The sequence below is a fragment of the Manis javanica genome, chromosome 1, assembly GCF_040802235.1.
Source record: "Manis javanica isolate MJ-LG chromosome 1, MJ_LKY, whole genome shotgun sequence".
Lineage (NCBI taxonomy): Eukaryota > Metazoa > Chordata > Mammalia > Pholidota > Manidae > Manis > Manis javanica.
In genome coordinates this window covers 100,315,798-100,333,476 of record NC_133156.1, presented here as the reverse complement: position 1 = coordinate 100,333,476, position 17,679 = coordinate 100,315,798, and the positions used below count along the sequence as shown (strand labels likewise).

The following is a 17,679-nucleotide window of genomic DNA, read 5'->3' as shown; positions in this document are numbered from 1 at the left end:
AAGTTGGTAAGTGAGAGAGAAGCCATATTGTTTGAAAAGCTTAGCTTTTTACTTCTTTGCAGATTTATGCCCTGTGGCTTCTATGCCCAGCATTTGTCTTGAGGTATCTTTTCCACTTGGAGGAATTATGACACTCGGTAAATTCGATAGGAGGCATGAATTCTATTTAAGGGTTCTAATTAGGAGGGAAGAAGAAAAGCTATAGAGGTAGCAGACAGAAGAAAACATGGGAGGATTGATTATTTCTTTGACATATCTTCTTGTAGAGTAACTTAAGCATGTATAGGTTTTAATCTACTAATTAAATTGCACACACACATTAACATAATAGGAATACAGTTACATAACCAAAGCAGATCTATAATTACCATGCATCTCCAGTGAAGCCAAGAAAACCAGTTAGGCACCCTAGGCATTTGTGAAAATTTGTCTATGATATGACAGATATTGTCCAACTGTACTTGAACAGTCTGATAGAAATCAGACAAATTAAAACAACCCATTCCTGGGAACTGTTCACATCCCATATGTTCTTTTAACAGTAGATAGTCTGTAGTTGTAAGATTTTGGAGCGCTACAACTTGGATTTCTCCTAATTCTTGGTTGAGTTCCAACAGTATAGATCCAGTCAAATTTGTTGTTTTACTGAAAGCACAGGTCAGCTTAGATATCTCCTTCTTCATTCCAATGGCAAGTACAGGAACCGGTGGGATGCAGCATCGCCTGGATCTTTGTTGAGGTTTTTTGATGATCATCTTCTGGTATGACTTCCAGAGAGTGCTGATGTTGGAAGTTCTTCTTCATATCATATCTTAGTTCATTTTCTGGGTAGCCAAATTAGGCTTTGATCCTCTGTATAAACACAAACAGAAACTTTGCCCACACTTTGATATGCCCTTTATACCATTGTTGTAGAACTCATTGGAGGTCACCACACAGGAACTTCTGTTAGTCAATTCTTGGATTCTGTGATTCCGCTGCTGTTTTGTTCCTTCAGTTTTTCCTTTGTTCTTATACTCCACAGATGAGTGAAATCATTTGGTATTTCTCTTTCTCCGCCTGGCTTATTTCACAGAGCATAATACCCTCCAGCTCCATCCATGTTGCTGCAAATGGTAGGATTTTCCCTCTTCTTATGGCTGAGTAGTATTCCATTGTGTATATGTACCACATCTTCTTTATCCATTCATCTACCGATGGACATTTAGGTTGCTTCCAATTCTTGGCAATTGTAAATAGTGCTGCTATAAACATAGGGGTGCATCTGTCTTTCTCAAACTTGATTGCTGCGTTCTTAGGGTAAATTCCTAGGAGTGGAATTCCTGGCTCAAATGGTAAGTCTGTTTTGAGCATTTTGATGAACCTCCATACTGCTTTCCACAATGGGTAAACTAATTTACAATCCCACCAGCAGTGTAGGAGGGTTCCCTTTCTCCACAGCCTTGCCAACATTTGTTGTTGTTTCTCTTTTGGATGGCAGCTATCCTTACTGGTGTGAGGTGATACCTCATTGTAGTTTTCATTTGCATTTCTCTGATAATTAGTGATGTGGAGCATCTTTTCATGTGTCCATTGGCCATCTGTATTTCTTTTTTGGAGAACTGTCTGTTCAGTTCCTCTGCCCATTTTTTAATTGGATTATTTGATTTTGTTTGTTGAGGCATGTGCGCTCTTTATATATTTTGGACGTCAGGCCTTTCTCGGGTCTGTCATTTTCAAATATGTTCTCCCATACTGTAGGGTTCCTTTTTGTTCTATTGATGGTGTCTTTTGCTGTGCAGAAGCTTTTCAGCTTAATATAGTCCCACTTGTTCATTTTTGCTGTTGTTTTCCTTGCCTGGGGAGATATGTTCAAGAAGAGGTCACTCATGTTTATGTCTAAGAGGTTTTTGCCTATGTTTTTTTCCATGAGTTTAATGGTTTCATGACTTAAATTCAGCTCTTTGATCCATTTTGAGTTTACTTTTGTATATGGGGTTAGACAATGGTCCAGTTTCATTCTCCTACATGTAGCTGTCCAGTTTTGCCAGCACCATCTGTTGAAGAGACTGTCATTTCCCCATTGTATGTCCATGGCTCCTTTATCAAATATTAATTGACCATATATGTTTGGGTTAATGTCTGGAGTCTCTATTCTGTTCCACTGGTCTGTGGCTCTCTTCTTGTGCCAGTACCAAATTGTCTTGATTACTATGGCTTTGTAGTAGAGCTTGAAGTTGGGGAGTGAGATCCCCCCTACTTTATTCTTCTTTCTCAGGATTGCTTTGGCTATTCGGGGTCTTTGGTGTTTCCATATGAATTTTTGAATTATTTGTTCCAGTTCATTGAAGAATGTTGCTGGTAATTTGATAGGGATTGCATCAAATCTGTATATTGCTTTGGGCAGGATGGTCATTTTGACGATATTAATTCTTCCTAGCCACAAGCATGGGATGACTTTCCATTTGTTAGTGTGCCCTTTAATTTCTCTTAAGAGTGACTTGTAGTTTTCAGGGTATAGGTCTTTCAATTCTTTGGTTAGGTTTATTCCTAGGTATTTTATTCTTTTTGATGCAATTGTGAATGGAATTGTTTTCCTGATTTCTCTTTCTATTGATTCATTGTTAGTGTATAGGAAAGCTACAGATTTCTGTTTGTTAATTTTGTATCCTGCAACTTTGCTGTATTCTGATATCAGTTCTAGTAGTTTTGGAGTGGAGTCTTTAGGGTTTTTTATGTACAGTATCATATCATCTGCAAATAGTGACAGTTTAACTTCTTCTTTACCAATCTGGATTCCTTGTATTTCTTTGTTTTGTCTGATTGCCATGGCTAGGACCTCTAGTACTGTGTTAAATAACAGTGGGGAGAGTGGGCATCCCTGTCTAGTTCCCGTCAGACGAAAAGCTTTCAGCTTCTCGCTGTTCAGTATAATGTTGACTGTGGGTTTTTGATATATAGCCTTTATTATGTTGAGGTATTTGGCCTCTATTCCCATTTTGCTGAGAGTTTTTATCATGAATGGATGTTGAATTTTGTCAAATGCTTTTTCAGCATCTATGGAGATGATCATGTGGTTTTTGTCTTTCTTTTAGTTGATGTGGTGGATGATGTTGATGGATTTTCGAATGTTGTACCATTCTTGCATCCCTGGGATGAATCCCACTTTGTCATGGTGTATGATCCTTTTGATATGCTGTTGAATTCTGTTTGCTAATATTTTATTGAGTATTTTTGCATCTGCATTCATCAGGGATATTGGTCTGTAATTTTCTTTTTTGATGGGGTCTTTGCCTGGTTTTGGTATTAGGGTGATGTTGGCTTGATAGAATGATTTTGGGAGTATTCCCTCCTCTTCCATTTTTTGGAAAACCTTAAGGAGAATGGGTATTATGTCTTCTCTGTGTGTCTGATAAAATTCCGAGGTACATCCTTCCACCCCGGGTGTTTTGTTCTTGGGTAGTTTTTTGATTACCGTTTCAATTTCTTTGCTCATAATTGGTTTGTTGGTCATTGACTGTTTTTATAAAGCCTTTGAGCTAAGAATGTTTTTTATATTTTTCAAATGATTGAAAAGCTTATTTTGTGGTGTGAAAATTATATGAAATTCAAATATCAGTCCCCGTAAGTAAAGTTTTATTGACACACAGCCACACTCTTTCATTTATGTCTTGTCTATAGAAGATTGCAAGCTACCACAGCAGAGTCATGTAGTTGTGACAGAGGCTGTATGACCTTCAAAATCTGAAGTATTTGCTCTCTGACCTTTTAAGAAACCTTCATAAGATTTTATTTCAATGATACCTTAATAAAAAAAATAAAAATTGTGTTCTCATATTATAGGGAACTCTCACTTATAGAACTTACTAATGTTTCCTTTGTGACCTAATACTAATTTTTAGTGAATATTCCCATGTACTTGGGAAGAAGGTGTATTTTCTGTAGCAGTCGTGAAGCTGGATATGTATATCCATGTGATTTACCTTTTTGTGTTGTTAGGTGTTCTATATCTTTAGTTTCTTTCTTTGTCAACTTGATCTATCTTCTATTGATAGTGATTAGTTAATCTCTCATTACTGTGTTTCTATTTATGTCTTCATATTCCTCACACGTTTACTTTATAAAAGTTGTGCTTTTTGGTGCACAGGTATTTTTACTTACTCTTCATTGTGAATTGTGGGTTTTTGCACTTTTACCCTCTGCCATGTTTAATGCTTTTTGGCATGAACCTTAGTTCTGGCATCCGTATCACCACCCCCTTTTCTTAGTCTTTCCATATGCCTGCTATGCCTTTGTCCATCTCTATTTTTAGTCTTTCTGAAATCATTTTGTTCCTATTTATATATCTTTTATACAACAATGTAGTTGGGTCTTGCTTTGTGAGCCAAATTGAGATTTTTTAGTCCATTCATATGTATTGATAAGTTTGATATGCTTGGTTTCAACTGTGTCACATTATTTTATATTTAAATATTAAGTGTATTATATCTGCTGGCTTTTCTTTCACACAGTGTGTTTTATTTATTTTTAGTATTATTTTGGTATTTAGGAAATTTTGTATTTTTGTTCTGTTTTTTTACCTTTGTATTTATGCCTTTTCTGTTCCTCCCCATTCCCCTTTGCTGCTTTCTTACTTATATTCTTACTATGGAGTTTTTAGTGTTTAGTGGCATCCTTTAACTCTCACCTACAGCTTATACCACTTCCCTTTCTCCCTTTCTCATATTTGCCCATTTATTACTTCATTTTGGTTGGATGGAGATTTCTCAAGTAGATTATTCAGGACATGCTGGAGGGACAAAATATTCTCTGAGCCCTTGCCTATTCAAAAGTGTTTTTCTATATTTGAAGGACAATTTGGCTAGATATAAAATCTTTTGTTTACATTTTCTTTTTTTATGTTTCTGGAAATGCTACTCCTTTGTTAGCTATCTTTTTGACAGGACTGATGCTAGTCTAATTCTCTTGCCTTGTAAGTATTTGATAATTTTTCCTGGAGGCCCAAAGGATATTTTTTTCTATATGTTTCAGAATTGGTCTTTGGATTTAATTTCCCTGATACCAAGTAGACTCTTTTAATATGTAGATTCAGATGTTTTATTTCTAGAAGCTTTCATGGATTATATTTTAATAGTTCTATTCCATTATTTGGCTTATCATTTTATAAACTCCAACTACATGTTAATTAGTTCTTTTTTGCCTGATTTTCTTTAGTGTCCCTTAGTAAGTTTTCATTTAAATCTAACTTTCCTTGGGTTCCTTATAATTTAGTCTTCATTTCTGAGAGTATTTTCATCTTTTTCTTCTATTTCTTTCCTGAGTTCAGTCAACTACTGTTTAATTTCCTTTTTTTTTTTTTTTTGCCTTAGTTTATAAAACACCTGATTCAAGCTGTTTTCTTCACATAGCCAGTTATTTTTTTTTTGAGGGTATTCAGTTTGAGTGTTAATAGTTTTCTTCTGTTTCATTATTGGTTTGGGGTAGCAATTTTTCTCAGAGAATTGTTTAAATTCTTATTATATGTTTTCTTTTTACAGTATTTTTGTGTAGATGACATAACTGGTGGCTTTGCATTGTGTGAAGTGCTGTTTGAGGCACTTTGATACTCTAGTTCAGGACTATCCCCTCACAGCAGTGTGAGCAGTGTAGTTTCTTCACTGGGTAGGTTTTGGGGAGGTTGGTGGAAGAAGGAGTTGTGTGTTTCTCAGTTTTTCTGTTTTATAACTGCACTAAGCCTCCTATATTTTTTCCTCTTGCTTCTTTTCCCTTAATTGCACAGTTTCTGAATGGTGTCTCTCCTTTTTTAATTCACTTTTTGCCCTTGAAATGTTCCCTTTCCAAGATTGCCTCTTCACAATCAGACAAATGTTACGTCCCTTCCCTGAAGACTGCTCTCATCTTCCAGTAATACACCTTCTCAGTATTTTCACACTCAGTTTAGATATTGTTTTTCTTGCAGTGGTTTAGATCGTTCATAGGCCCATCCATACTTTCCTCTTCACTCTTCAACTCAATTTTTCCTGAACATCTCTTGTTTTCAAAGGCTCATGGTAAAGCATGAGAAACAGCTTATGCAAATTTGGTATTTGTCTATTTACAAGTAATTTCAAGTTTGGACATTTGCTGCCTTCTAGTTATATTAACACAAAGGTTTGTATGTTTTTTTGTTTTTGCTTTTTTTTGTTTCAGGGTGACTTAGGAGAGTCACAGTTACAGTGCTGCCATTACTTTGGCTCTCTGGAACTTTGCCTTCATGACTTTAACTTTTTATAGCCCTTGGAATTTTGGAATAATGGAAAAGTGATTGTGAATCTGTACTTTTTAAATTGCTTTACTGCCACTTTAGTGTTGTTTTTGAAAATAAATCTATATAAATAAGATTTTGAAATAAGTCTATATAATCTACCATGTTTAACTGGAAACCATGAGGTTCATTTTTTTTTTAATTGGAAAAACTTTTCAGCAGTATGAAAACCTTAGTTGGCTACCAAAAAAACTAAATGTTCTATAAACAAAAACAGTGTAATTAGTGTGCTATAAATAAAAAATATAGATAACTCTTATAGTCTGTAACAGTGGTTCTCAAATTTTAGAAGGTATTAAAATTATCTAGAAGGCTTGTTAAAACATTGATTGCTGAGCCTCATCTCCAGACTTTCTGATTTGATTGATCTGAAATGGTATCCCAAATTTTTATTTCTGACATGTTTTCAGGTAATGCATAGTCTGCTGGTCTGGAAACCATACTTTTAGAACTGCTGACATATAATAGACATTTACTCGTTCATTCAACAACTAGTATATTCCAGGCACAATTCTAAACACTGAGGTTATAGCAGGAAACAAAGCAAACAAGGCCTCTATTCTCTTGAAGTTTACTCCAGATGTTTTTAAATATTTTTTTTCTCTGTTCCTGAACATGAATCCCTTAATTATACCAAACTCCTGATAGCCTCTGAAAATAATTTCAATCATTCACACTGAAGGTGTTTTGCTAGCTCCGTTTGACTTAGTCGGAATAATTCCCTCTCTCTCCTTTTCCCTTTGCCTATTCAAATCCTACTCATCCAAACACCAGTTGACTACATAAAGCCCACCATGCACTCTAAATTGTATTCCCCTCTCCCAAGCCAGTCCTCCTTTCCTCCGCTTGTCTTTTCCCTAAGCATTGAATTCCACAGGGGCAGGGATTTTGGTCTTTTTTATTTACTGATTATCTTTCAGTTCCTGGAAAAGCATTATTTATAAGAGTGAAAAATGAGAAAAATAAAAAGTGTTCATCCATGTACAGTATACCTTGTAGTTATGACTGTTTAAAAAAATGACACATAGGAAAGCATATTTGACAGAAAGTCCATGGATTTGACCACGTCTTTTTTTTTTCTCCCCTTTCTCTGATTTCTAAGTGTTTGGTAAGGAATTTTGAATCCAGCTCTATTACTTATTACTTGTGTAACTTTGAGGAAATTATTACTTCTAAGATAGGGATAGTATGATGCTCTACTTTAGGATTGTGGGTATTAAATGTAATGTGCTTACGAGGAAAACAGTGTAGCACAGAGAAGGCAAACAGTGAATCTGTGGCATTTTACTACACTGATGGACAGTGACTGCATTGGGGTATGGGTGGGGATTTGATAATATGGGTAAATGTAGTAACCACAGTGTTTTTTCATGTGAAACCTTCATTAAGAGTGTATATCAATAATACCTTAATAAAAAAATTAAAAAAGAAAACGAGAATAAGAAACAAAGAAAAAAATGTAATGTGCTTAGGCTGGGGCCTTGTTTATAGTAGGTATCTAATAAATATTTCCTACTCCTATTTTATAACTGAAAATAAGAACAAAAGAGATTGCACTAATAAACATCCCACTTCAAAGTACCTAGCATTAGGAATGTTATGTTAGAATTAACTGCAGAAAACCTGTTAACTGGTTTTTGGGAAAAAACAAAAATTTTAAAGTACCCTAGCTCTTTTGTAAAAACCTCTCCTAATCTCCATGACCTAATATGATCTTTGCTTTCTCTGAATTTTTCTTGACATTTGCCTTGAAGTTTTATCATAAGTTCATTCATTCAGTATTCAACAAATGTTGATTAATTGCCTCCTATGTGCCAGGCACATAGTGGTGTTATTGTGTGATGGTAGTGAGCAAGAGAAGATAAGTGGTTCCTGCCTTCATAGACCTTACATTTGTGGTAGTGAAGACAGAAAGAAATAGGCAAAAAAAATCATAAATAAGATAATTCTAGATTGTGAAAAATGTTAAAAAATAAGTTCAAGTTGAATGTGATAGTGAAATTAAGGAAGGATGCTATTTAATATAATTAGAGTGGTAAATGTTCCAAAGAAATTAAAAAGGGGAATATGACAGAGAGTAACTGGATAAGGGGAAGGTGTTACTTTAGAGAAAGTAGTCCTTTTTCATATGGTGACTTTAATGTTGATCTCTAGTTCAATAAATTAGTTGGTTTCTGACATCTAATATTGTTTTGAAGGTTATTTATCTTTTAGCGTTAAATACTAACACATGCATACACATCTATTTATATTTCTCTTATAATATCCATCTGTGTATGTATTTTAAAAGCAAATGTTCATACCGGTGCCTCAAATTCCAATCTAACACCAAAACTTTCAGCCTTCTCCTTTTCCTTATCTGTACCTTTTTTCTCTGAAGGTGAGAAATTTGTCTATTGTTACCCATATTTTTTTGTTTAATCCTCGTATCGTATACACATAAGAGTTTCAGAGTTGCTAATCCACACCCTTGTGCAAAAGCAATGTACCAGTTAACATGCAACATTTGTATGCCAATCTTTGTCTTTAGCTTTTGTTTGCTAAACTTAATTAGTTCTCTTTTTCCTTGCCCTCCCCCCTGTGGTTGTGTTCACTTGTAATATAGTTAAGTTCATTTGGTGCGTTTATATTTCATTTTGGATTCCCTCTACTTCCTGCTTATTTTATTTATTTATTGTTGGTGTGCTTGTGTGTAAACCATCACTGTGGTTCTAAGCATCAGAGCTATATAGAGTTACACAGATAAGTGTTGCTCCCCCTTCATCCCTCCTTCCTTGTTCCTGTTTCCCTATTCTTCCCACCCATACCCATCTGCATCTTGTAAGTAACCAATCTCATTTGGATTTTTACCTTTCTTTTAAGGCTGATCTGCAGACAAGTTCTCAGCGTTTAAATCTCTCAGCCTCCAGTGCTGCAGTGGCTGAACTTAAACCCGATTGTTGTATTGATGATGTCATACACCATGAAGTAAAAGAAATTGGAACACACATGTAAGGACTGATTTTACTAGTAATTCTCAAAGGCTTTTACTTACATATACCTTTATTTGAAATTTTTGCTTTATTTCCACTTATCATTAAGCCTAAGAACCTACTTCAGAAAGGATTTTATGTTTAGTGTTTACATGCTTACTGGAAACAAACTTATAAAATGATTGTTTTGTAGTGAAAAAATATTTATTTACCCTCATTTATCTCTAGTTTCATATTTGCATGTATAGACAATCTTACCTAAAAAATAAAAATGTATGCAAACATTTAAAACACTTGTAGCACTCTATCAAAAATATATTTATTAGTTTTTGAAGTGATAGCTACTGATATTAAAAGCATTTATTTATTTATTTATTTATTTATTTATTTTTTTTTGAGAGGGCATCTCTCATATTTATTGATCAAATGGTTGTTAACAACAATAAAATTCAGTATAGGGGGGTCAATGCTCAATGTACAATCATTAATCCATCTCAAGCCTAATTCTCGTCAGTCTCCAATCTTCTGAAGCATAACGAACAAGTTCTTACATGGTGAACGAATTCTTACAGAGTGAATAAATTCTTACATGGTGAACAGTACAAGGGCATTCATCACAGAAACTTTCGGTTTTGATCATGCAATATGACCTATAAACCATCAGGTCAAATATGAATATTCATTTGATTTTTGTACTTGATTTATATGTTGATCCCACATTTCTCCTATTATTATTATTATTTTTATTTTTAATAAAATGCTGAAGTGGTAGGTAGATGCAAGATAAAGGTAGAAAACATAGTTTAGTGCTGTAAGAAGGCAAATGTAGATGATCAGATGATCAGGTGTGTGCCTATGGACTAAGTATTAATCCAGGCTAGACAAGGGCAGCAAGACATCCACGGATGCAGAAGATTTCTCTCAAAGCAGGGGGGGTGAGGTTCTGAGCCTCACCTCTGTTGATCCCCAAATTCTCACCTGATGGCCCCCCTGCGACTGTGCCTGTCTTAGGTTGTTCCTCCCTTGAGGAATCTTACCCGTCTCTGGCTAACCAGTCATCTTCCGGGGCCATACAGGGAAATGTAAAGTTGGTAAGAGAGAGAGAAGCCATATTGTTTGCAAAGGTTAGCTTTTTACTTCTTTGCAGATTTATGCCCTGTGGCTTCTATGCCCAGCACTTGTCTCGAGGTATCTTTACCACCTGGAGGAATTATGATACTCGGTAAATTCGATATGAGGCACGAATTCTATTTAAGGTTTGTAATTAGGAAGGAAGAAGAAAAGCTATAGATGTAGCATATGAAGGAAACTTGGGAGGATTGATTATTTCTTTGACATATCTTCTTGTATAGTACCTTAAGTATGTATAGGTTTTAAACTACTAACTAATTTGCACACACATATTAACATAATAGGAATACGGTGACATAAACAAAGCAAATCTATAATTACCAGCCATCTCCAGTGAAGCCAAGAAAACCATTTAGGCACCCTAGGCATTTGTGAAAATTTATCTATAATATGATGGATATTTTCCAACTGTACTTGAACCATCAGACAAATTAAAGCAGCCCATTTCTGGGATCTGTTCACATCCCATATGTTCTTTTAACCATAGATAGTCTATAGTCATGAGATTTTGGGGTGCTACAACTTGCACCCCTCCCAACTCCTGGTTGAGTTCCAACAGTACAGATCCAGTCAAATTCGTTGTCTCACTGTATGCACATGCCAGCCTAGACATCTCCCTCCTCCTTCTTATGGCAAGTCCAGGAGACGGTGGGCTGGATGCAGCCACAACCGCAGCATCGTCCGGATCCCTGGGGAGGCTTTTTGATGATCATCCCCCGGCACGAGTCCTCCAGAGAGTGCTGATGCCGGAAGCTCCTCCTCATATCGTATCTTAGTTCATTTTCTGGGTATCCAAGCTAGGCCTTGATCTTCTGCGTAGAAACAAACAGACCCTTTGCCCACACTTTGACATGCCCTCTATACCACTGTGCAGAACTCATTGGAGGTCAGCACACAGTAACTGCTTTTTTTTTTTTTTTTTTTTAATTAAGAGAAAGGAATATTATCAGAAAAGAGTACCTCCATAGCTGATCATCTGACACCCTTTAAGTGATCAACATTAAGGATATTTAAAGCATGCGTTGATCTTTGATTTACCAATAGTTTTATCCTGTTAACGAGTAATCCCCTTTTCTTTCTTTCTTTCTTTCTTTTTTTTTTTTTTTTAAATTTTTAATCTACCCTTACATGAAGAATACTATGTTTACTATGCTCTCCCCTATATCAGGTCCCCCCTAACAACCCCATTACGGTTACTGTAAAAGCATTTATTTTTAAATTCACAATTTTTCAATGCTGTATTTAACTGTATATTAAATCTATCCTGAGAATTCAGAAATAACCAAAATAAAACAAGTTATGAGAAAAAAAACTCAAAATCTGTATTCCTGGTTTATATACACAAACACACACATAATGTGAATGCTCTAGTTTCCTTTGAGAGGCAAATATGTAAACTTCAGCCATCTAAGGTTTTATACTTTTCCATCTGCCTTATGACCCCACATCCTATCAATTAACAGAGTCCTATTAGTTTTTAACTATCATTATCCTCTTTTTCATCTCTACTTATATCACTGTTTTGCTTCCCTTCTTTGTCCTAAAGAAGTGCATATTAAAATATATAACATTAAGTATTAATTGATTAGTTCATTTTGGTGACAGGCTCTTTCATGGGTACTTTTTTATATATATTCTATTGTTGATATGAGCTTTGGAGTCAAATTTTCTAGAGTTCCAATTTCAGCTCCATCATTCATTAACTATGTGATCTTGGATAAGTCACTTAACTCTTCAGTGGCCTTTCACTCCCTCAGGAAATCTGACTTTGTAAGATTTTATAAAGCTCTCTACAACCTCATCCTTACCAACCACTGTGGTTCTCACCTTTGGTTGCTCTTCCCTCCCACTACACTGCAGTCATGGGGGGCTTCTTTTACCTCTGAACTCCCTGACTTGACTTGTATTCTCCCTTTGCAAGGAATGCCTTTGTTATTTTGTTCAATTTATTTACACTTCTTCATCTCTCAGATTCAGTATAAATTCCTCAAAGAGGCTTTCCTAACTGCCTAAACTAGAATAACTAACCCCTTTGTGTATCCTGTCATTTTTTTAATGTCTTTTGTATTTACAGTTCCTTACTGAATGCCTGCCGTCCCCACTGAAGTATGAGTTCCATGAAGTCTGTTATGTCCCCAAAGTCAGGCTGAGAGCAGTAGTCAATATTTGTTGAAATTGAGTTTATTGAAATGATATTATTGTGTAAAATCCCCATTTTTCAGGAAATGAGACTCTTAATAGAACCAATCAGCCAGTAAATAATGTCATAGAACTTGTCTAAATCTAGCTTCAAATTATATACTTCGCTATACTGCTTCCTGCCATGAGCACTTTGAGAGCAGGTACTGTGTTTTCATCAACTCTGTATCCCTAGCATCTGGCTTAGTACTAGGTACAGGTATAAAGGAGAAATTAAAATATTGGTATATTACTTTCTAGTCTTTTTTATGTACATATACATAACAGATATGTATAGAAAACTTAAATAATATTTTATAAAATCTTAATCATATTGTCCATGGTTTTATCTTTTTCAGTGCACTGTAAGTAAGCATTTTCCCACTTGAGTCAATGTTCTTTGAAAACATTATTTTTAAATGGCTTTACCTTACACACTTTGTTCACCCTTCTGTTGGACTTCAGATTATTTCCAGTCTTTCACTATTATAAATAACATAGTGTTGAACACCTTAATATTTCCTATGATAGATTGCTTGAACTGGGTTTACTACAGTAGTATGTAAGCATTATTAAGACTCTTACTGAAGGATTAGTTTCCAAATTTTGTATAACTGATAATAGTAGAGAGTCACTTTCTCTCAAGCCTCACCAACCCTGATATCACTTGCAAACAATTTTTGCCAAATCTTAAGAAATGGAAAAAATTCTTATTTAAATTTGTTTTTTGACTACTTGTGATGCTGAACATTTCATATTTTTGTTAGCCAATAATGGTACTTTGATTTATCTATCTATCCTTTTCTCCTGTTTTGAATGAGATATTAATGTTTTGCTTACAAGAATGTCTCTTCATATTGTTAGAATTAAAAAGCAAAAGTTGTTTGCTTTTTAATTTTGTTTCGGTGTTCTGGATTTATTCAATTCACAAATTTGTAAGAGTTTTTTCCTTTCCATTGCACTTATGTTAACAGTCTTTCCCCATCCTGGAATTTTAAAAAAATTTACATTTTCATCTAGTTTATATAAACTTATTTTTTTACATTTAAATATTTGGTTATTCTGGGATTTATTTTAGAATATATCCTTCACTCTTTGAAGGAAAAGTTTCTGACTTCCTGTTATAAAAATGATATAACTTATTCTACTCATCAGAACATTTTATCATGAAATTATTTCCATATGTGCTGAAACAATTTTTCCTGTTCTAGGCTCATTTGGCTATACTTTAACATCAGTGGTATAGATATTTTCCAAATTCATTACTTGAATTGAGGTATGTTAGATTTACTATTAAGGAACAAAGTTGGAAATGATTCAAAATCATTAAGATGTCTTTCTGTTGCAGCTTGGTGTGTGCAGTGAGTTACACAACTCAGGGCGGAGAAAAGATGTATTTTAGAAAATTCTTCAAATTTCAGGTATTGAACATGACAATGGTAAATAGTTTTTAGATGCCATTTTTTATCCCTATCAAGTTATTCCTACTTCTCTGCAGAGAAAATAGGCCCAAAATAAAGTAAATAGCATAATATTTTTGGATATGTTATATTACTAGCAACCCAAAGTCAGACTAAATTAAATTTAAAGAAATTATCATTGGAAATGTAATATTTCACTTCAAAAATTTTTTTATATATATATATTTTTTTCCTTTTTATTTTGTTATAATTAATCTACAATTACATGAAGAAATTATGTTTACTAGGGTCCCCCCTTTAACCAAACACCCCCCCACAAACCCCATTGCAGTCACTGTCCATCAGCATAGTAAGATGTAGAATCACTACTTGTCTTCTCTGTATTGTACAGCCCTCCCCATGGCCACCCCACATGATACATGCTAATCATAATACCCCCTTTCTTTTTCCCCGCCCATATCCCACCCTTCCCTCCATTCTCCCCAGTCCCTTTCCCTTTGGTAACTGTTAGTCCATTCTTGGGTTCTGTGATTCTCTTGCTGTTTTGTTCCTTCAGTTTTTCTTTGTTCTTATACTCCACATGTGAGTGAAATCATTTGGCATTTGTCTTTCTCAGCCTGGCTTATTTCACTGAGCATAATACCCTCTAGCTGTTGCAAATGGTGGGATTTGTTTTCTTCTTATGACTGAATAATGCTCCATTGTGTATATGGACCACCTCTTCTTTATCCATTCATCTACTGATGGACACTTAGGTTGCTTCCATTTCTTGGCTATTCTAAATAGTGCTGTGATAAACACAGAAGTGCATCTGACTTTTTCAAAATGGGCTGCTGCATTCTTAGGGTAAATTCCTAAAAGTGGAATTCCTGGGTCAAATGGTATTTCTATTTTGAGCTTTTTGAGGAACCACCATACTTTCAATAGTGGTTGAACTAATTTACATTCCCACCAGCAGTGTAGGTGGGTTCCCCTTTCTCCACAACCTTGCCAACATTTGTCTTTGTCTTTTGGATGGTAGCCATCCTTACTGGTGGGAGGTGATATCTCATTGTGGTTTTAATTTGCATTTCTCTGATAACTAGTGATGTGGAGCATCTTTTCATGTGTCTGTTGGCCATCTGAATTTCTTCCTTGGAGAACTGTTCAGCTCCTCTGCCCATTTTTTAATTGGATTATTTGCTTTTTCTTTGTTGAGGTGCGTGAGTTCTTTATATATTTTGGATGTCAAGCCTTTATCGGATCTGTCATTTATGAATATATTCTCCAGTACTGTAGGGTACCTTTTAGTTTTATTGATGGTGTCCTTTGCTGTACAGAAGCTTTTCAGCTTGATATAGTCCCACTTGATCATTTTTGCTTTTGTTTTCCTTGCCTGGGGAGATATGTTCATGAAGAGGTTGCTCATTTTATGTCGAAGAGATTTTTGCTTATGATTTTTTCTAAGAGTTTTATGGTTTCATGACTTACATTCAGGTCTTTGATCCATTTCGAATTTACTTTTGTCTATGTGGTTAGACAGTGATCCAGTTTCATTCTCTTACATGTAGCTGTCCAGTTTTGCCAGCACCATCTGTTTCAGAGACTGTCATTTCCCCATTGTATGTCCATGGCTCCTTTATTGAATATTAATTGACCATATCCATATATGTTTGGGTTAATGTCTGTAGTCTCTATACTGTTCCACTTGTCTGTGACTCTGTTCTTGTGCCAGTACCAAATTGTCTTGATTACTATGGCTTTGTAGTAGAGCTTGAAGTTGGGGAGTGAAACCGTCACCCCTCCCCCCACTTTATTCTTCCTTATCAGGATTGCTTTGGCTGTTCGGGGTCATTGGTGTTTTCATATGAATTTTTGAACTATTTGTTCCAGTTCATTGAAGAATGTTGCTGGTAATTCAATAGGGATTGCATTAAATCTGTATATTGTTTTGGCAGGATGACCTTTTTGATGATATTAATTCTTCCTAGCCAAGAGCATGGGATGAGTTTCCATTTGTTAGTGTCCTCTTTAATTTCTCTTAAGAGTGCCTTATAGTTGTCAGGGTATAGGTCTTTCACTTCTTTGGTTAGGTTTAATCCTAGGTATTTTATTCTTTTTGATGCAATTGTGAATGGAATTGCTTTCCTGATTTCTCTTTCTATTGGTTCATTGTTAGTGTATAGGAAAGCCACAGATTTCTGTGTGTTAATTTTGTATCCTGCAACTTTGCTGTATTCCGATATCAGTTCTAGTAGTTTTGGAATGGAGTCTTTAGGGTTTTTCATGTAAAATATCATGTCATCTGCAAATTGTGACAGCTTAACTTCTTCTTTACCAATCTGGATTCCTTGTATTTCTTTGTTTTGTCTAATTGCCGTGGCTAGGACCTCTAGTACTGTGTTAAATAACAGTGGGGAGAGTGGGCATCCCTGCCTTGTTCCCAATCTCAGAGGAAAAGCTTTCAGCTTCTCGCTGTTCAGTATGATGTTATGTGTGGGTTTATCATATATGGCCTTTATTATGTTGAGGTACTTGCCCTCTATACCCATTTTGTTGAGAGTTTTTATCATGAATGGATGTTGAATTTTGTCAAATGCTTTTTCAGCATCTATGGAGATGATCATGTGGTTTCTTTCCTTTTTGTTTATGTGGTGAATGATGTTGAAGGAATTTTGAATGCTATACCATCCTTGCTTTCCTGGGATGAATCCCACTTGGTCATGGTATATGATCCTTTTGATGTATTTTTTAATTCAGTTTGCTAAAATTTCTTGAGTATTTTTGCATCTACCTTCATCAGGCATTGGGGTCTTTGCCTCCACCAACATCTTCATAGAATGAGTTTGGGAGTATTCCCTCCTCTTCTATTTTTTGGAACACTTTAAGGAGAATGGGTATTATGTCTTCTCTGTGTGTCTGATAAAATTCCGAGGTAAATCCATCTGGCCCTGGGGTTTTGTTCTTGGGTAGTTTTTTGATTACTGCTTCACTTTCTTTGCTGGTAATTGGTTTGTTTAGATTTTGTGTTTCTTCCTTGGTCAGTCTTGGAATGTTGTTCTTTTCTAGGAAGTTGTCCATTTCTTCTAGGTTTTCCAGCTTGTTAGCATATAGGTTTTCATAGTACTCTCTAATTATTCTTTGTATTTCTGTGGGGTCCATCATGATGTTTCCTTTCTCATTTATGATTCTGTTGATGTGTGTTGATTCTCTTTTTCTCTTAATAAGTCTGGTTAGAGGTTTATCTATTTTGTTTATTTTCCCAAAGTACCAGCTCTTGGTTTCATTGATTTTTTTTCTATTGTTTTATTCTTCTCAATTTTATTTATTTCTTTTCTGATCTTTATTATGTCCCTCTTTCTGCTGACTGTAGGCCTCATTTGTTCTCCTTTTTCCAATTTCGATAATTGAGATGTTAGACTATTCATTTGGGATTGTTCTTCTTTCTTTAAGTATGCCTGGATTGCTATATACTTTCCTCTTACAACTGCTTTCACTGCGTCCTACAGAAGTTGGGGCTTTGTGTTGTTGCTGTCATTTATTTCCATATATTCCTTGATCTCTATCTTAATTTGGTCATTGATCCGTTGATTATTTAGAGGCATGTTGTTAAACCTCCATATGTTTGTGAGCCTTTTTGTTTTCTTTGTACAATTTATTTCTAGTTTTATACCTTTGTGGTCTGAAAAGTTGGTTGGTAGAATTTCAGTCTTTT

At 35.2% G+C, this 17,679-nt stretch overlaps 1 protein-coding gene across 6 annotated transcripts in view; it reads left to right on the top strand.

Moving 5' to 3' along the window:
• TRAPPC13 (trafficking protein particle complex subunit 13) overlaps positions 1 to 17,679 on the top strand; it is a 54,879-nt gene that overhangs the window by 21,076 nt on the left and 16,124 nt on the right. For 4 of the 6 annotated variants that reach the window (XM_017675378.3, XM_017675377.3, XM_017675376.3 and 1 more), the window contains exons 5-6: positions 9,146 to 9,273; positions 13,913 to 13,985. The exons of the other annotated variants lie outside the window; for them this stretch is intronic. In XM_017675378.3, the coding sequence (XP_017530867.1) occupies positions 9,146 to 9,273; positions 13,913 to 13,985 (201 nt within the window). The remainder of the gene's footprint in view (positions 1 to 9,145; positions 9,274 to 13,912; positions 13,986 to 17,679) is intronic. 6 annotated transcript variants of the gene reach the window in all.